General features: G+C 60.7%; 1 protein-coding gene across 1 annotated transcript in view; it reads left to right on the forward strand.

Moving 5' to 3' along the window:
• FLNC (filamin C) overlaps window positions 1-18,508 on the forward strand; it is a 28,307-nt gene extending 9,799 nt beyond the window's left edge. The window contains exons 9-47 of the mRNA XM_061198703.1: window positions 26-163; window positions 560-686; window positions 840-976; window positions 1,208-1,401; window positions 1,492-1,605; window positions 2,244-2,387; window positions 2,613-2,736; window positions 2,889-3,049; window positions 3,270-3,360; window positions 3,454-3,623; window positions 3,851-3,968; window positions 4,062-4,324; window positions 5,088-5,685; window positions 6,345-6,518; window positions 6,631-6,793; window positions 7,050-7,210; window positions 7,982-8,149; window positions 8,229-8,352; window positions 8,904-9,060; window positions 9,136-9,325; window positions 9,424-9,447; window positions 9,564-9,811; window positions 10,664-10,763; window positions 11,091-11,231; window positions 11,504-11,632; window positions 11,711-11,884; window positions 12,483-12,644; window positions 12,758-12,961; window positions 13,407-13,559; window positions 13,650-13,772; window positions 13,906-14,148; window positions 14,321-14,590; window positions 14,690-14,827; window positions 15,103-15,218; window positions 15,929-16,061; window positions 16,149-16,325; window positions 16,495-16,713; window positions 17,330-17,539; window positions 17,644-18,508. Coding sequence (XP_061054686.1) covers window positions 26-163; window positions 560-686; window positions 840-976; window positions 1,208-1,401; window positions 1,492-1,605; window positions 2,244-2,387; window positions 2,613-2,736; window positions 2,889-3,049; window positions 3,270-3,360; window positions 3,454-3,623; window positions 3,851-3,968; window positions 4,062-4,324; window positions 5,088-5,685; window positions 6,345-6,518; window positions 6,631-6,793; window positions 7,050-7,210; window positions 7,982-8,149; window positions 8,229-8,352; window positions 8,904-9,060; window positions 9,136-9,325; window positions 9,424-9,447; window positions 9,564-9,811; window positions 10,664-10,763; window positions 11,091-11,231; window positions 11,504-11,632; window positions 11,711-11,884; window positions 12,483-12,644; window positions 12,758-12,961; window positions 13,407-13,559; window positions 13,650-13,772; window positions 13,906-14,148; window positions 14,321-14,590; window positions 14,690-14,827; window positions 15,103-15,218; window positions 15,929-16,061; window positions 16,149-16,325; window positions 16,495-16,713; window positions 17,330-17,539; window positions 17,644-17,831 — 6,668 coding nt within the window. The 3' untranslated portion in view covers window positions 17,832-18,508. The remainder of the gene's footprint in view (window positions 1-25; window positions 164-559; window positions 687-839; window positions 977-1,207; window positions 1,402-1,491; window positions 1,606-2,243; window positions 2,388-2,612; window positions 2,737-2,888; window positions 3,050-3,269; window positions 3,361-3,453; window positions 3,624-3,850; window positions 3,969-4,061; window positions 4,325-5,087; window positions 5,686-6,344; window positions 6,519-6,630; window positions 6,794-7,049; window positions 7,211-7,981; window positions 8,150-8,228; window positions 8,353-8,903; window positions 9,061-9,135; window positions 9,326-9,423; window positions 9,448-9,563; window positions 9,812-10,663; window positions 10,764-11,090; window positions 11,232-11,503; window positions 11,633-11,710; window positions 11,885-12,482; window positions 12,645-12,757; window positions 12,962-13,406; window positions 13,560-13,649; window positions 13,773-13,905; window positions 14,149-14,320; window positions 14,591-14,689; window positions 14,828-15,102; window positions 15,219-15,928; window positions 16,062-16,148; window positions 16,326-16,494; window positions 16,714-17,329; window positions 17,540-17,643) is intronic.
• Window positions 18,509-18,730: the final 222 nt, after the last annotated feature.

Genomic DNA, 18,730 nt, shown 5'->3' on the forward strand with positions numbered 1-18,730 from the left:
GCATCGCCTCTCTTCTCCCTCCCAGCCTGTAACCCCAACGCCTGCCGCGCCTCTGGGCGGGGCCTGCAGCCCAAGGGCGTGCGTGTCAAAGAGGTGGCTGACTTCAAGGTGTTCACCAAGGGTGCTGGCAGCGGGGAGCTCAAGGTCACAGTCAAGGGACCAAGTGAGTGCCAGGGCCCAGGGCCATGGTGGGAATCGGGACACAGGGAGGAAATACAGCCAGTGGTTCTGAGCCCCTGAGGGCAGTGACGGTCAGCACCATGCCCCCCTGGGAGGCTCCAAAGAGACACTGACCAGAGGCTCCCTGGGACCTTAGGCACATTGTCTGACCTCTGTCTCCGCCTCCCAGTGTGCAAGCTGGGAATGCTGCTCTCGCCGGTGTGCTGCCCTGGGCTGTTGCACAGTGCCTACTACGCAGTGCCTACTACACAGTGCCTACTACACAGTGCCTACTAGCTGCACTATCCTCAGGCTGGGCCTGGGTCCCAAGGGTCCTTGAGGGGACTGAGCAGCTGGGACTCGCAGAGCATTGACCCCCCCACTTCCCACACCTCCTCAGAAGGCACAGAGGAGCCGGTGAAGGTGCGGGAGGCTGGGGACGGTGTGTTCGAGTGCGAGTACTACCCCGTGGTGCCTGGCAAGTACACGGTGACCATCACATGGGGCGGCTATGCCATTCCCCGCAGGTAAGCACCATGCGGCCCCCGTGCCTCCAGGTCTGGGCCCTCAAAGGGTGGGAGAGGGAGGTGGGCTGCCTGGGACTCTGAGGGAAGGGAGGGGGAGGAGTACCTCTGGTGGCGGCAGCTCCCGGCTTGGACACCAGCTCCCTCTTTGCCCAGCCCCTTTGAGGTGCAGGTGAGCCCAGAGGCAGGAGTGCAGAAGGTGCGGGCCTGGGGTCCCGGCTTGGAAACTGGCCAGGTGGGCAAGTCAGCCGACTTTGTGGTGGAGGCCATTGGCACGGAGGTGGGGACGCTGGGTAAGTGGCTGGGGTGGTGACAGGTGGGAATGCGGGGGAGTGGTGTGATGGAAGGACACTGGGGAGTGACTGGGGTCAGGAGGTGGGAGTGCTAGCGAGTGTTGAGATGAGACTGGGAGATGGGACTTGGGGTGATCAGGGTGGTGACGCTGGGAGAGCGATGCTCCGGGGACCTGCCTGAGTGTCCAAGTTGCTTCTTGTGCCCCCTGACCCTCCCCATCTTTCACCTAGGCTTCTCCATTGAGGGGCCTTCACAGGCCAAGATCGAGTGTGATGACAAGGGAGATGGCTCCTGTGACGTGCGGTACTGGCCCACAGAACCAGGGGAGTACGCCGTGCACGTCATCTGCGACGATGAGGACATTCGAGACTCACCCTTCATTGCCCACATCCAGCCAGCTCCACCCGACTGCTTCCCGGACAAGGTGGGGGTCCCAGCTCCCGCAGGCCTGGGGCAAGGTGAACTGGCCCTCCTCCAGTCCCCAACCCAGCCCTCCGCTCTTGCCCCTGCGCAGGTGAAGGCCTTTGGGCCCGGCCTGGAGCCCACTGGCTGCATCGTGGACAAGCCAGCAGAGTTCACCATTGATGCCCGTGCTGCTGGCAAGGGAGACCTGAAGCTCCATGCCCAGGTGGGGTGTTGCCCCATCTCTGTGCCCCTCGCCGCCGTAGCAGGGACCCTGGGAGGGTGGGGCAAGTTAGAGAAAGGGGCCTCCAGGCATCACAGGACTGACTCTCATGGATCCATTAGAACTATGGAAAATTTAAAGTTTTGTGTTTTCTTATTGATGATAATCTTAAAAACATATTTTACCAAATTATATTTTTGTACTAATAATTTGCAATTGAAAGATGATTTGACTAAGACATTGGTTTCCCAGCTGAGTTTCTCACGATGGTGTCCACTGACCCCTAGAGGTTAATGAATATGTTCTTGGGTCCAAGAGGATGATTCTTCTTTAAAAGGTTATTTATTCAATTTTAGGAACATTGATTTAGCTGAGCCTTTCCCCTGACAACACATGTCAGAGACCTAGGCTGTGAGACCAGGCCACATAGATGGCCTAGAGCCTGGCCTCCCTGTTCCCAGGGCGCGCCCTGGCCACCAGAGCTCGTGGCACTAGACTCTCCTGGTCTGAGGTCTGTGGCTGGGTGGGGCCTGTGAGTGGGTTGGCGGTGGGTAAGGAGGATGGCCCACGGCCAGCAGAGGGCGCTGGTGCTCTAGGAGGCTGGGGCACTCCAAGAACCTTGCTTTGGGTGATGCCCACAGGACGCAGACGGCTACCCCATTGACATCAAGGTCATCCCCAACGGCGATGGTACCTTCCGCTGCTCCTACGTGCCCACCAAGCCCATTAAGCACACCATCATCATCTCCTGGGGAGGCGTCAACGTCCCCAAGAGCCCCTTCCGGGTATGTCCTTTGCTCCCTGCCCCGTGCCCACTGCCAGGGGCCCCAGAGGGAGGGCAGAGCCTCACACAGATGTTGGCTGTCCCTGGGCCCTGTCATCGCTCCCCACCTCAAGGCCCCTGCGAAGATGCTAAGACTGGACCTGCTAAGGCTGGGCTCGGAAGTGCTGGGGAAGGGGATAGACCTTGAGGGAGGGGCACCATGCTGACCATCGACTCTTCCCCACAGGTGAACGTGGGAGAGGGCAGTCACCCCGAGCGGGTGAAGGTGTACGGCCCTGGCGTGGAGAAGACAGGCCTCAAGGCTAATGAGCCCACCTACTTCACGGTGGACTGCAGCGAGGCGGGGCAAGGTGCACGAGGACCAGGGAGTGGGGCGGGGCCGGGCGGGGTCTGGGTGGGAGGTGCTGGTACCCTCCACCTGGTCCCAGCTGTAGTGGGACTGGGCAAGTGCAGGAGGTTGTTGAGCCCCCCCACTCATGGCCTCGTGCCTGCCTCCCCTCAGGCGATGTGAGCATTGGCATCAAGTGCGCCCCCGGCGTGGTGGGCCCTGCAGAGGCTGACATCGACTTTGACATCATCAAGAATGACAATGACACCTTCACAGTCAAGTACACACCCCCAGGGGCCGGCCGCTACACCATCATGGTGTTGTTTGCCAACCAGGTACCCTATGCTTGGGTTTTGGTTGTCACGGGTGGCTGCACGCCCCACCCTGCCCCGGCCCGCATCTCAGTCAGCAGCTTAAGAGGCAGTCATTTGGGGACACTTCTACAGCCATTGATGGCGCACTTCCTATGTGTAGGCAGCATGCCTCAGAGGAAACAAAGGGCACTTTTTCAGAGACTGCTCGTGTCCACCCTGACCAAGCTTTTTCTCCCTCCAGGAGATCCCTGCCAGCCCCTTCCATATCAAGGTGGACCCATCCCATGATGCCAGCAAGGTCAAGGCTGAGGGCCCTGGGCTGAACCGCACAGGTAGGTGTCTGAGTCGGGGCTGGGCTGGGCTGGGCTGGGGGTGGGGCTAGGTGGCCGCCAGCCCCTCACCACCATCTCGGGGTAACTCCCCAGGTGTGGAAGTTGGGAAGCCCACTCATTTCACGGTGCTGACCAAGGGAGCCGGCAAGGCCAAGCTGGACGTGCACTTTGCCGGGGCTGCCAAGGGAGAAGCTGTGCGAGACTTTGAAATCATCGACAACCACGACTACTCCTACACTGTCAAGTACACGGCCGTGCAGCAGGTGTGTCCGCCTCCTCCATGCTCCAGCCGTCCCGGCTATGGGGTCGTGGGTCTCCTTCCTTCAGTCTCACAGGGCCCCTTCTGCATCTAGCCTCCCAGATCTTGCCCTTTCCTGCCTCCCATCCTCTCTTGCTGTGGATCTCTGAGCCTCTGGTCCACATCGGCCAAAGGCATGTTGCCAGGCTGTGCCTAAGCCACCCAGTTCTGACCTCCTGTTGTACCCAATAGGGCAACATGGCAGTGACAGTGACCTATGGTGGAGACCCTGTCCCCAAGAGCCCCTTTGTGGTGAACGTGGCACCCCCGCTGGACCTCAGCAAAGTCAAAGTTCAAGGCCTCAACAGCAGTAAGTGGGGCAAGAGCTGCCCTGGGAGTGAGGAGAGCTGGGGGGGCAGTGGGTTGCAGTCTCTGCTCACGGTGTCCCTTGCCGTCTACACAGAGGTGGCTGTGGGACAAGAACAGGCATTTTCTGTGAACACACGAGGGGCTGGTGGTCAGGGCCAGCTGGACGTGCGGATGACCTCACCCTCCCGACGACCCATCCCCTGCAAGCTGGAGCCCGGGGGTGGAGCTGAAGCCCAGGCTGTGCGCTACATGCCCCCTGAGGAGGGGCCCTACAAGGTGGACATCACCTACGATGGTCACCCAGTGCCTGGCAGCCCCTTCGCCGTGGAGGGTGTCCTGCCCCCTGACCCCTCCAAGGTGAGGAAATAGGGGCTGGTGGGAGCTGGGAGTTGGGGGCTTCTAGCGAAGATGGGTAAGTCACAGGGGTAGAGGCCAGAGGGCCTTATGTCCTGGAGTGAGCATAGCCAAGGACCCAGGGCCGAGGCAGTCCCCCACCTCAGGACCTGCCTTTGAGACTGCTTAGTTTTTTTTTGGTTTTGTTTTTTGTATTTTTATTGAAGTATAGTTGATTTATAATGTTGTGTTAATTACTGCTGTACAGCAAAGTGATTCAGTTATACATATATGTACATTCTTTTTTTAATATTCTTTTCCATTATGGTTGGTCGTAGGATTTTTTTTTTTTTTTTTTGGCCGCACTGAGCAGCATGTGGGATCTTAGGTCCCCGAGCAGGGATCAAACCCATGCCCCCTGCAGTGGAAGCACAGTGTCCTAACCACTGGACAGACAGGGAAGTCCCTGTCATAGGTTATTGAATATAGTGCTCTGTGCTACACAGTAGGACCTTGTTGTTTATCCATCCTACATATAAAAGCTTATATCGAGACAGCTCAGCTATTAAAAGCCTGGCCTTGGATCCAACCTGGGCTTCAATCCCAGGTCCACCAGCTGGGACAAATTATTTAATCTCTCTACCTGCATTTCCTCACCTGGAATTGTTATAAGGACTCAGCCTGTGGTAGCTGCTACAGTTGAAAGTGCTTAGCTGATTTGAGAGCCATGAAGGCCTCGTGGGTGAGGTCAGGTGTAGGTAACCCACACCCCTGTTCCTTCTTTTAGGTCTGTGCTTACGGCCCTGGTCTCAAGGGCGGGCTGGTAGGCACACCAGCGCCCTTCTCCATCGACACCAAGGGGGCGGGCACAGGGGGCCTGGGGCTGACTGTGGAGGGCCCCTGCGAGGCCAAGATCGAGTGCCAGGACAATGGCGATGGCTCGTGTGCTGTCAGCTACCTGCCCACGGAGCCGGGCGAGTACACCATCAACATCCTGTTCGCCGAAGCCCACATCCCCGGCTCGCCCTTCAAGGCTACCATCCGGCCCGTGTTCGACCCGAGCAAGGTGCGGGCCAGTGGTCCAGGCCTGGAGCGTGGCAAGGCTGGCGAGGCAGCCACCTTCACTGTGGACTGCTCGGAAGCGGGCGAGGCTGAGCTGACCATCGAGATCCTGTCGGACGCCGGCGTCAAGGCCGAGGTGCTGATCCACAACAATGCCGACGGCACCTACCACATCACCTACAGCCCCGCCTTCCCCGGCACCTACACCATTACCATCAAGTACGGCGGGCACCCCGTACCCAAATTCCCCACCCGCGTCCACGTGCAGCCCGCTGTCGACACCAGTGGAGTCAAGGTCTCGGGACCCGGTGTGGAGCCCCACGGTGAGTGAGAGAGGAGCCTGGAGCTGGTCACATCGCCAGTCAGGGAGGGAGGGAAGCAGGGCTGAGGGCTTGGGCGGGGTGAAGTGAGGGCTTTGGGGCAGTGCTGCGTCTTTAGGGCTCAGATACCCCAGAAGAAGGTGCCTAAGCCAAAGGCAGGACGTGGAGCTTCACCTCTGGTCTTGTGGCAAAATTGCATTTTCCTGGGGAGATTCGCAACTTTCATCAGCTGATCTGAGAAAGCTAAGAACCTTGCTCTCCATGGTACAGAGGGAAAGCTTTGGGGTTGAGGGTGACGAGTCAGGAGACAGTTCAGCTCAGTTCGGTGACTGTGTTACCATCTGCTGGGGGCCAGACCCTGGGCTAGGCATGGGGGGTGTGCAGAGGAACGTAAGACCCAGACCCGCCCTCAAGGGGCGCACAGCCTGGTGGGGAGACTCAGGTGAACAGAGTGTCACTGTGTGGTGAGGGGAGCGGAGGCAGGGGCAGTGGGAGGCGGGGCCCAGAGCTCACAGGGCCGAGGGGTGGCAGGGCTCAGGCTGGGGAGCAGCAGGTGGGGAGGAGGGGCGGCCTCGGAGTTGGGGAGGGAGGGCGGGCAGGGGTGAGCAGCAGTGTGAAGGCTGCCCCCAACCTATGCTGAGCTCGTGTCTCCTGGGAGCCAGGTGTCCTGCGTGAGGTGACCACTGAATTCACTGTGGACGCAAGATCCCTAACAGCCACGGGTGGGAACCACGTGACGGCTCGCGTGCTCAACCCCTCGGGCGCTAAGACGGACACCTACGTGACAGACAACGGGGATGGCACCTACCGAGTGCAGTACACGGCCTATGAAGAGGGTGAGGGGCTGGGCTGAGCGGGGACGGTGGGGATCTGATGCCAGCATTTTCAGGGGGTTGGGGAGGTAGGGGCCTCGCACACCCTGACTTGCACCATGTGGCTGGCTTCCAGGAGTGCATTTGGTGGAGGTGCTGTATGATGACGTAGCTGTGCCCAAGAGCCCCTTCCGAGTGGGCGTGACTGAGGGCTGTGACCCCACTCGCGTCCGGGCCTTTGGGCCAGGCCTGGAGGGTGGCTTGGTCAACAAGGCTAACCGCTTCACTGTGGAAACGAGGTATTCCTCCCCCCACCTTTCCTAACCTTGACCCTAATGCTGTGGCCACGCTGATCCCAGGCACCTGCCCTCCCCCTTCATCCTTCTGTGTGTGCCTCATCCCCAGCCTATCCCCTGTCAAGGGTGCAAACCTCCCCCAGTGTCCCAGCCCCTGTAGCTGGTCCCTTCTCAGCTGGGCCCCCAGCCCCCACTCAGCTTCTCCTCCATCCCCACTCACTGGTCCTAGCGGAGCTGATATAGGGGTGTCATCTTGTAGGGGAGCTGGCACTGGGGGCCTAGGCCTAGCCATTGAGGGCCCGTCGGAAGCCAAGATGTCCTGCAAGGACAACAAGGATGGTAGCTGCACCGTGGAGTACATCCCTTTCACCCCTGGAGACTACGACGTCAACATCACCTTCGGGGGCCGGCCCATCCCAGGTGTGCACGGGATCGGTGGGACTCGGGGAGGGCAGCAGGAGGCCTGCTCAGCGAGAGAGAAACTGGAAGGAAGTCGGGTGTGGGGACTCATCCCTAGAGCAGGAAAGCCCCGAGCCCAGCCAGCAGGGAGGATGTGGAGCAGGCAGGTGATGCGGTCATGGCCAAGAGGCAGGGCGGTGGGCGCAGTTCATTCCCAGAGGTCCAGCACTGGTGTCTTGGCCCTTTGTCTGGAGCACCAGACCTCGTGGGTTCGGTCACTCAGACACAGCCCAAGCCTCTGTCGCTGGCTCAGCAAGGACAGCCTCTCACACCCTCTCCCTCTGTCTGCAAAGCAAGGAACCCCCCTGCCCTCCTGTGTGGCCGAGTTGCTCAGGGCAGGGGCAGGGGTAGGGGTGGGGAGGGCGGGTTTATGTCTTCAATTATCGCATAACTCGGGCCTGCTGAAATTGGACATTTCTCCTCCTTATCTAATTTCACGCTGGCAAAAATGCATTTTCTTTTACAAATACTCCACTTTTAACATTTTACTAATTTAGGAAGGCCTTCTTCCAGGCTTGTGGTCTAAATAAGTGGATTTGCCCAGCCGCAGTCTGTAGCCAAGTTTATTTTTCCTTGTTTACATTTTCTTAGCAAGTCCCTAAGCCTTTGCACATTTGGTCTGGTCTCCCTGGGGCATTTCAAAGGCAGGGAAGGCGTCCTCCTCCTCGTTCCTCGGTGTCAGGGATACCCTCCTGGGCAGGTGGGTAGGGGCTGATGTCCCTCTCCTTGCAGGGAGTCCATTCCGGGTGCCAGTGAAGGATGTGGTGGACCCTGGGAAGGTGAAGTGCTCAGGCCCAGGGCTGGGAGCCGGTGTCAGGGCCCGGGTACCCCAGACCTTCAAGGTGGACTGCAGCCAAGCTGGCCGGGCCGCCCTGCAGGTGGCCGTGCTGAGCCCCACAGGTATGGAATGTCTGGGGCAGGGTGGAGGGAGGCAGAAAGGGTGCCAAGAGGCTTTGCTGACCCTGCTCCCCTTGCCCAGGTGTGGCTGAGCCTGTGGAGGTGCGTGACAATGGAGATGGCACTCACACCGTCCACTACACCCCAGCCACTGATGGGCCCTACACAGTAGCTGTCAAGTATGCCGACCAGGAGGTGCCACGCAGGTGAGGCCCAGCTTTGGGCTCCTGTGCTGTGCTGAGCTCTGGGGAGCTCCCACCAGGGCCGCACCTGCAGGGCCACTGCAGGGCCCTGGAAACACCCCTCCTACTTGTCTTCGCCTCATCCCGTCTCTGCTGCCCCATCCCGCTCTTCCTCAGGGCCCCCTGCCTGTCTTCTCCACCCTGGAGGCGGCACAGCCCCAGGGGCTCTCCTCTGGCTGGGCTGTCCCCCCACGTAGATACAAAATTTACAAAATTAGTGCCTTGGGAAAAGGCACCATGTAGCTACAAAAAGGTGGGAGAGGGCAGCCTCCTGCATCCTCCTCTTTAAACAGTTCACGGCATCTTCCTGGAGAATGGAGAAGAAATGCTCAGGCTTTGTCAGGGGCACACCTGTGTGACCCTCCCCTAGACTCAGGCTGTGACCTGGTCCCTCCTCCCTGCCAGTTGTCATCTCCCCTGCTCATGAATGTGGGGAGGACTCCAGGCCCCAAACGAGACGGGATTTCCTCTGCCCCCGAGCTTGAGCCAACTGTCCGTCCCTTCTGCCCCTCAAGCCCCTTCAAGATCAAGGTGCTTCCAGCCCACGATGCCAGCAAGGTGCGGGCTAGCGGCCCCGGGCTCAATGCCTCTGGCATCCCTGCCAGCCTGCCTGTGGAGTTCACCATCGATGCCCGGGATGCTGGGGAGGGCTTGCTCACTGTCCAGATCCTGGTGAGTCCATGTGCCGCCCCTCTCTCAGGTCAGGCTCTGGGCACAGGCCGGCCTTGACCTCTGCTCCTCCCCCAGGACCCTGAGGGTAAGCCCAAGAAGGCCAACATCCGAGACAATGGGGATGGCACGTACACCGTGTCCTACCTCCCGGACATGAGTGGCCGGTACACCATCACCATCAAGTATGGCGGCGATGAGATCCCCTACTCGCCCTTCCGCATCCATGCCCTGCCCACTGGGGACGCCAGCAAGTGCCTGGTCACAGGTGGGCACTCACCCCGCCTCCCCTGCCCCTCCCCCTCCCCACCCACCGCCCCCCCCCATCCTGAGCACTGCGTGGCTTACACTCTTCTCCATTTCCAGTGTCCATTGGAGGCCACGGCCTGGGTGAGTGCCCCTTCTCCTCTCTTTCTGCTGTGGGCTGAGGTGGTGGGGGAGCTGGGAACTGCGGGGGGCTGGGCACAGGTCCCGCAGACCCCTGACCGGGCACTCCTGTGTGGCAGGTGCCTGCCTGGGCCCCCGCATCCAGATTGGGGAGGAGACGGTGATCACGGTGGACGCCAAGGCAGCAGGCAAGGGGAAGGTGACGTGCACAGTGTCCACGCCGGATGGGGCGGAGCTCGACGTGGATGTGGTTGAGAACCACGACGGCACCTTCGACATCTACTACACAGCGCCCAAGCCGGGCAAGTACGTCATCACCATCCGCTTTGGAGGCGAGCACGTCCCCAACAGTCCCTTCCATGTGCTGGTAAGCTCCGCGGCCACAGTGGGACTAGGGCGGCTGTGGAGGTGGGCCGGGCCCTCTTAGTGGTAGCAGGGGATCCCAGAACCTCTCCCCACGTCTGATGGATCCGGGACCCAGAATGCCCCAGAGTCAAGTCTTTGCTTTCCCTGCAGCCTCCCAACCCAGGAGGTGAGCACAGCCCTGCTTCTGGCCCCTCTGGTGGTTGGTCAGCTCTCTCTGGTGGAACTTGCCGTGTTCCTTCTGACCCTCGGGCCCACTGTCCCTGTACATCTCCCCAGGGTGGCCCTGCAGGACGATGAAGCCCTCCAGAGGGTAAAGCACCCAAGATATCCATCCTGCCCCGTGGGCAGCCCGGGATTTCAGGTCCCTGGGCCATTCTCTGCGTCAGCTCGTGGTCACTCGAGCTGGCGTGTACCGGCTTGCTACGTCCTGTGCCCTCCCGCGCCTGGCTTCCCAGGCGTGTGACTCCATGCCCCGCGTGGAGGAGCCCTCTGACTTGCTGCAGCTGCACCGGCCCATTACCTACCCTGCACACTGGGTACTGCCACCTCCCACCCAGGCCACACCTCACTCCCCTCCTTCTCTTCCTTCATTTCTTCTTTCTCTTCTTCAGTGGCCAGGACTGGGGCATGGTTTTGGGGTCATCTTGGGGAGCAGGCGGGAGTCAGGCTGGGCAGACGGATCCCCAAGCTGGGCACGGCACCTCTTCTCTTGCAGCTGACGCGCCTCTCCCGCCCTCTGGTTTCACCATTAACCATCTTTTTCTTTGCTCATTTTCTCTGACTTCAGTCATGGCTCAGGCCAAGCTCCCCAGGCCTTCCCCAGCCAATGACTGTTCCCTCTCACCTGCCACAGGCCACAGAGGAGCCAGTGGTGCCCGTGGAGCCCATGGAGTCCATGCTGAGACCCTTCAACCTGGTCATCCCCTTCACTGTGCAGAAAGGGGAGCTCACAGGTACTGCCCCGGGGCCTTGAGGCACGAGGGCTCAAAGGGAGGACACCTGCGTCCAGGCCCAGCTCCTTCTTTAGAGATGAAAGCTGGGGCCCAGAGCAGAGAAGTAAGCTACCCAGGGTCACACAGCAGGTTGAGCAGAGCTGGAACTGACTCCAGCCTTCTGTCTCCCAGGTCAGGGCTCATCCTGATGCTCCAGGCTGTCTCCTGGTGCCTGACCTCTGGGGTAGAAGCAGAACCACACAGGAGTGGTTCAATACTAGCCTGGGACAGCAAAGGGGGTTGAGGTAGGAGAAACTGGGGTCCCCCACTTAACTCTCTGCCTGGCAGGGGAGGTACGGATGCCCTCTGGGAAGACCGCCCGGCCCAGCATCACTGACAACAAGGATGGCACCATCACGGTGAGGTACGCACCCACCGAGAAAGGCCTGCACCAGATGGGGATCAAGTATGACGGCAACCACATCCCTGGTGAGTCGGGGGCCAGGCTGGGCTTGGCTGGGCTGGGAGGAGCCCATAGTGACTTCATCCTCATCTGTCTTCTTTCAACAAATCTTTATTGAGCACCTGCTGTGTGCAGACACCATGTGAGGCCTGGGAAGTCTGGTGCCCTGGTGGGAGGCCCCTGTGGCAGAGATGCAGGGCTCAGCAGGGAGCCTGTGGGGAGGTGCGGGGGCCGAGGTGGGCTCAGGCAGCTCCTGTCCTCACTATTGACCCAGCCCTCTTTCTCCGACCACCCCCAGGGAGCCCCCTGCAGTTCTATGTGGATGCCATCAACAGCCGCCACGTCAGTGCCTATGGGCCAGGCCTGAGCCATGGCATGGTCAACAAGCCGGCCACCTTCACCATTGTCACCAAGGATGCTGGGGAAGGTGAGGGGAGCTGGGTGAGGGCAGCCAGTGCAGGGGTGAGGGCAGGACCTCTGATCTCAGCCCTCCCTCCGCCCACAGGGGGTCTGTCCCTGGCCGTGGAGGGCCCGTCCAAGGCAGAGATCACCTGCAAGGACAACAAGGATGGCACCTGCACCGTGTCCTACCTCCCCACGGCACCTGGAGACTACAGCATCATCGTGCGCTTTGACGACAAGCACATTCCGGGGAGCCCCTTCACAGCCAAGATCACAGGTGGGTGGACGTGTGGGCACACAGCCTGCCACACACACCCCAGCACACAACGGATGTGCAAGCCCAGCATGTTCAAGTCACCGGGGCATTAGGGTAGGGCCCCCTCGAGGAGGAAGAGGTCATTTTTGGATAAATGTAAGGAACACTCTATCCTCTAGAGAAACATCCAGCCACCCTCTAGAGAAACATCCAGCCACCCTCTGAAAACATATCTTGTTGAGTCTTTTAAGTCAGGGTACTGATAATCCCTTTTGATAGATGAGGAAGGCAGTAGGTCCAGAGGGGCTGAGCAACTTGATCAGAGCCACACAGCGGGAAAGGGGTCTGGGCTGTCTGGCCAGTCTAGTTTTTTGGTTCCACACAATCATGTGACTCAGGATTTACATTCGTGTAAATTAGGGATTTAACCCTTTCAGGACTGGGGCATCCCAGGGGAGCTGGGTGTGAATGGAGACTGCACTCTCCCTGGTCTCTCTGTGCCTCTGGGTGGTCCCCAGTCTCTGCTGAGTCCAGCAGGGGCTGCCAGGAAGTCTCCTGATCTCCATGAGGGCAGGGCCTGCCTGGAGTCACACTGCCTGACATGCCAACTCTCCCCCAGGCGATGACTCGATGAGGACATCACAGCTGAACGTGGGCACCTCCACGGATGTGTCACTGAAGATCACCGAGAGTGACCTGAGCCTGCTGACCGCCAGCATCCGCGCCCCCTCGGGCAACGAGGAGCCCTGCCTGCTGAAGCGCCTGCCCAACCGGCACATTGGTGAGCAAGGGGCCACGGGAGGGGCCCGGGGCGGGGGGAGGAAGGCGGGGGCACCCGTGAAGGAACACTGCCAGGCCCAGGGCTCCATTCATGCCTGACCTCCCTCCCAACAGGCATCTCCTTCACCCCCAAGGAGGTTGGGGAGCACGTGGTGAGTGTGCGCAAGAGCGGCAAGCACGTCACTAACAGCCCCTTCAAGATCCTGGTGGGACCGTCTGAGATCGGGGATGCCAGCAAGGTGCGGGTCTGGGGCAAGGGCCTGTCCGAGGGACACACGTTCCAGGTGGCAGAGTTCATCGTGGACACTCGTAATGCAGGTGCTTCTTGCCCCAGAGACCCCTCATTTCAGCTGGTGCCTCCAGTGACGACTAGTCCTTTCCTGCCCAGTGCCCCTTGGCCATACACTCCTCCCTGAACTTCCTGGCCGTCTCTGCTGAGATTCACATTCTGGGGCCCCTTTGGGGAGAGTGAATGTCCCCATGTCACTTCTCCCATGTTTCAGAGAAAGCTCAGCTTTACTGAGTTTGTCTCTTCCTTGCTCACTAGAACCCAAGAGGCCTGCCTTAAGGAATTTTCCAGACCACCTATCCCCGACCCTCTGGGTCAGTGCCTGGCTCACCCCTTCTCCTCCTGCTGAGCCATCTTTTGTTAGTGGTTGTGATACACCTTGGGTGCCTGTCCTGGACGGAGCCTGTAGTTTGGGGAGGGGAGAGCAGAACGGCAGTGGGGACTGAGGGAGACGTGCCCCTTGTTCCCCGCTAGGTTATGGGGGCCTGGGGCTGAGTATTGAAGGCCCTAGCAAGGTGGACATCAACTGTGAGGATATGGAGGACGGCACGTGCAAAGTTACCTACTGCCCCACTGAACCCGGCACCTACATCATCAACATCAAGTTTGCCGACAAGCACGTGCCTGGTAAGGCGCTGGCTGGGCTGCCGCTGGGACGGGCCAGGAGGCCAGCGACGAGTGCTCTGAGACACCCGACCCTCCCTTTCTCCCCTACAGGAAGCCCCTTCACGGTGAAGGTTACCGGTGAGGGCCGCATGAAGGAAAGCATCACCCGGCGCAGGCAGGCGCCGTCCATTGCCACCATCGGCAGCACCTGTGACCTCAACCTCAAGATCCCAGGTGGGAGGCAGAAGGAGCCGGTGGAGGGTGGTGGCAGGGCGATGGGGAAGGCCCAAGGCCTGCCCCCACGGCCTCTATCCTGCTGGGTCGTTTTTCACCTCCCTCCCCGCCTTGGGCTCCACGCGTCGCACAGGGAACTGGTTCCAGATGGTGTCGGCCCAGGAGCGCCTGACGCGCACCTTCACGCGCAGCAGCCACACGTACACCCGCACAGAGCGCACGGAGATCAGCAAGACTCGGGGCGGGGAGACCAAGCGCGAGGTGCGGGTGGAGGAGTCCACCCAGGTTGGCGGAGACCCCTTCCCTGCCGTCTTCGGGGACTTCCTGGGCCGGGAACGCCTGGGCTCTTTCGGCAGCATCACCCGGCAGCAGGAGGGTGAGCGGGGCCGGGCTGGGGTCTTCACGGGGAGGCTGGGCTCTCCGTCCCGTGGGACAGGAGGGGGAGGCTGTTGGTCTGAGTGGAGGAGGGGGTTTTACTAAGGAAGGGGGGGAAGGGCCAGGGCCAAGAGCAGCCCCCGTGTCGCCCTGACACTCCCCACCTGCTGCAGGTGAGGCCAGCTCTCAGGACATGACCGCACAGGTGACCAGCCCGTCAGGCAAGACGGAAGCCGCAGAGATCGTGGAGGGGGAGGACAGCGCGTACAGTGTGCGCTTTGTGCCCCAGGAGATGGGGCCCCACACGGTCACGGTCAAGTACCGCGGCCAGCATGTGCCAGGCAGCCCCTTTCAGTTCACCGTGGGGCCACTGGGTGAAGGCGGTGCCCACAAGGTGCGAGCTGGAGGCACAGGGCTGGAGCGAGGGGTGGCCGGCGTGCCAGGTAAGGGGCAGGGGGCCAGGACGGGGGGGCGGGGGCAGGGCAGCCACCAGGGTGGATGATGGCGCTGAGGAGCCGCCCCTATCCCGTTTCCATCTCCAGCCGAGTTCAGCATCTGGACCCGAGAAGCGGGTGCCGGGGGCCTGTCTATTGCTGTGGAGGGTCCCAGCAAGGCGGAGATTGCATTTGAGGACCGCAAAGATGGCTCCTGTGGGGTCTCCTATGTCGTCCAGGAACCAGGTGGGTGTCCACCACGGGGCTGGGCCTGCCTGACCTTCCAGACTGGGTTTCTGCTCGCCCAGGCAGGAGACGGGACTACTGAACCAACTCTTCACCTGGGATGCCGCTCTTTCTCTGCCCTGTCTCCCTCCACCCCACACTCCTGGGAATGCACGTCTGTCTCCAGAGCTGAGCCCCAACCCTGGAGCTTGTTCTGGGACGAGGCCAGGGTGGAGGGGGTTCCACCCTGCTGTCCCCAGTCCTGAGGCCTGTGCTGACTGGCCTTCCCTCCCCAGGTGACTATGAGGTCTCCATCAAGTTCAACGATGAGCACATCCCAGACAGCCCTTTTGTGGTACCCGTGGCCTCCCTCTCAGATGACGCTCGCCGTCTCACCGTCACTAGCCTCCAGGTGTGTGCCTGGGGGTGCGGCCCCTCTGCCACCCTGAGAGATGGGCAGAAGTAGAGGATGGCAGGCCCATGTGGCCAGGGACTTAGCAGTGACCTTGGAAGGTCCAGACAGACAGATGTCCCCTCTCTCCCAGTGTCTGTACAGCAGGGGGCTCCATTCCCCCTTCTAGCTGCCACTCAGGAGCCCTTGTGCCTCTCCTCCCCCGTCCCCTACCCCTACTCTAGAACTGGGCTCTGTGCCCCAATCTTCACCTCCCCTGGGAGCCTCCCCATTGGCTCACCTCCCCCATCAAGTGCCCCCAGGGCAGTCTAGGCCACACCCCTCCTTCCTCATCCCAGCTACTGAGTATTTGCAGTCCACACACAGCACCGTCCTAGCACTGGCTTCTCTGCCGACAGGCCTGCTTTATGGTTTCTGGGTCTTACCTCCTCAACCAGGACAGGGCACATCATGTGTCATCCCCACCATGCCCAGCCACAGCCAGGTGGCCCCACCTCATAGCAGGTGGATGCCAAGGCCACAGACCCAGCCTCCACCTCCCATCACAGCCCTGTTCAGAGCTTCCCTGAGCTGGGCCGGGCGGCAGGTCCAGGCTGGGGGCGGGAGGAGGAAGCGTCCGGGCTGGGCGTGCAGTGAGATCAGTGCAGGGCTGCAGAGACGAGCCCTCCAGACCCTCCCAGGAGTCTGAGCACCCTCTGTGGCCTCTGCAGGAGACGGGGCTCAAGGTGAACCAGCCAGCGTCCTTTGCGGTGCAGCTGAACGGTGCACGGGGCGTGATTGATGCTAGGGTGCACACGCCCTCGGGTGCGGTGGAGGAGTGCTACGTCTCCGAGCTGGACAGTGGTGAGCTGGCCCTGTCCCTGCCAGGCTAGGACCTTCTGGGAAGGTGAGGGAAGGACAAAGGCTCACCCACCAACCTCTGACCCACAGACAAGCACACCATCCGTTTCATCCCCCATGAGAATGGCGTCCACTCCATTGACGTCAAGTTCAACGGTGCCCACATCCCTGGCAGTCCCTTCAAGATCCGAGTTGGGGAGCAGAGCCAGGCTGGGGACCCGGGCTTGGTGTCAGCCTATGGTCCTGGGCTCGAGGGAGGCACTACAGGTGAGTGCCTAGGGTTGGGGAGGAGGGGTGGACATTGGTCTGCCCCAGAGGCGGGGCAGCGCTGCTGAGCCCGAGTCCCAGCACAGACCTGCTCCGGGGAGCCTGGGCCCATCCCAGTTCTGGGCCCCAAGCCCTTCCTGTTTACACCCTTGCTACCTCTGGTCCCCAGGAGTGTCATCGGAGTTCATTGTCAACACCTTGAATGCGGGCTCGGGGGCCTTGTCTGTCACCATCGACGGCCCCTCCAAGGTGCAGCTGGACTGTCGGGAATGTCCTGAGGGCCACGTGGTCACTTACACTCCCATGGCCCCTGGCAACTACCTCATTGCCATCAAGTATGGTGGCCCCCAGCACATCGTGGGCAGCCCCTTCAAGGCCAAAGTCACAGGTGAGTGTCCTGGGTGGGGGAAGGTCCCTCCAGCCCATTCCATACTGGCTGGCTCCAGTGGCCATTCACATCCGGGTCATATGCCCCAAACATCGGGGTCAGGTTACCAGGAATAAAGTGGGCCTGGCTTTACACGTCACCCCATTCTCCACGTGGACTCATGTACATCATTTAAAAAAAATCAAATCCTTCCTCTTTATTGTCCATCACTTAACTCATCTTTTCCCTGCGGTGGCTCCCCAAGCTTTCACTTAACTTTCTGCCCTCCTCTTCCCACATTTCTGGCTTCCAAGAAGACAGAGCTCAGTAAAGATTCAGCCAGCTTTCCTTTTGGAAGCTGCGTGAAGGATTAGTTGGACACATGTTCCTTTTTAAAGCAGGACTCTACCCTGTGACTTGGGGTCCCAGGCAAAGCCTAGAAGTGGAGGGGGGGAGCCATCGAGGCTCCAGACCTCGAGATAAGCCTGCCCTGGAGCCCTGTTTGGAACGGGCTGCCGCTCCTAGCATGCCGCAGCTGAGGAAGGGAACGCGGGGCTGCCGGTGCTGGCACACGGCCTACCCCCGGGGAACAGCAGCCCTCTGACTAGGCTCGTGGCCACCCCACTCTGCCTCTCAGGTCCCCGGCTGTCTGGAGGCCACAGCCTTCACGAAACATCCACGGTCCTGGTGGAGACTGTGACCAAGTCGTCCTCAAGTCGGGGTTCCAGCTATAGCTCCATCCCCAAGTTCTCCTCAGATGCCAGCAAGGTGGTGACACGGGGCCCTGGGCTGTCCCAGGCCTTTGTGGGCCAGAAGAACTCATTCACCGTGGACTGCAGCAAAGCAGGCAGGCAGCGGGGGGAAAGGGGCAGACCCCAGGGCGGGCAGGTGCGCGGGAACGTGGGCCCAAGGGCCTGGGGTGAGCCTGTCCCTCGCTCCCTCTCTCTCCAGGCACCAACATGATGATGGTGGGCGTGCACGGGCCCAAGACCCCCTGTGAGGAGGTGTACGTGAAGCACATGGGGAACCGGGTGTACAACGTCACCTACACCGTCAAGGAGAAAGGGGACTACATCCTCATCGTCAAGTGGGGCGACGAAAGTGTCCCTGGAAGCCCCTTCAAAGTCAATGTGCCCTGAATCCCAGAAGTGCCTCCCCCAGCCTCGGCCCCCACCTCTGGCCAAACACACTCACATACACACACACACAAACAGGCCACACCCAGATGCACGCACGCAGAATCAGACACCACAAACACCTGCCCGGGGGGGTGGAAGGAGTGACACTGCCCCCTCCCTGCCAGGCCCCCGGGTTGGAAGGCCTCGTCCGTCTCAGGGCAGTGTCCCTGCCTCAGATGTGACATGAGGGCGAACTGGAGCTTGGGGGGCCAGGGAAGCCCTGAGTTTTCTGGCGGGGCTGAGGCCACTGGGGGAGCACGTGTCTGGGGGTGTCTGCATGTGTGAGAGAGGTCGCCCTCAAACCGCACTGCCAGCTGGGCCTCCTTGCCGCTGAGGACTGCGTCCGGCCCCTCTGGTGGCCACAACCCCAGAGCGTTAAGGACTTGGAAGAGAAAGCACAATCGGAGGAGAAAATGGACCCAGCAGCAGCAGGCTTGGCGCGTGCCCTGGCCCTGGGCAATTTAGATCCCAGCCAGGCTTCCTGGGGGACTGATTTCTCTCTTTTTTTTTTTAAGATTGCACAGCTCTGCCCCATGGGGGGCCTTTTTTTTACACACTGCGAGGCCCAGCTTTCTGGGGGGCTTTTGCACATGTCATGCGGCTCAGCTGGGAGCCGTTTAGGTGGAAAACAAATAAAGTGCGGCCTGTCGCAGAGGCCTGGCTGTTCCTTGTGTGTGTGTGCTCCCCACGGCTGGCCACCTCTGGCTGCCGACACTGAACCAGGCCCTGGGAGGCAGAGGCTGGCTGCCTCTCCCCTGGAGGACTGAGTCAGGTCAAGGGGGAGGGCCTGGGGCAGAGAGCCGCCCCCTCTGGGCCATCTATTTGGGAAGGTCTGAAATGTTGACAGAATGCTTAAAGAA

The sequence above is a fragment of the Eubalaena glacialis genome, chromosome 8 (genome assembly GCF_028564815.1).
Source record: "Eubalaena glacialis isolate mEubGla1 chromosome 8, mEubGla1.1.hap2.+ XY, whole genome shotgun sequence".
Classification (NCBI taxonomy): domain Eukaryota; kingdom Metazoa; phylum Chordata; class Mammalia; order Artiodactyla; family Balaenidae; genus Eubalaena; species Eubalaena glacialis.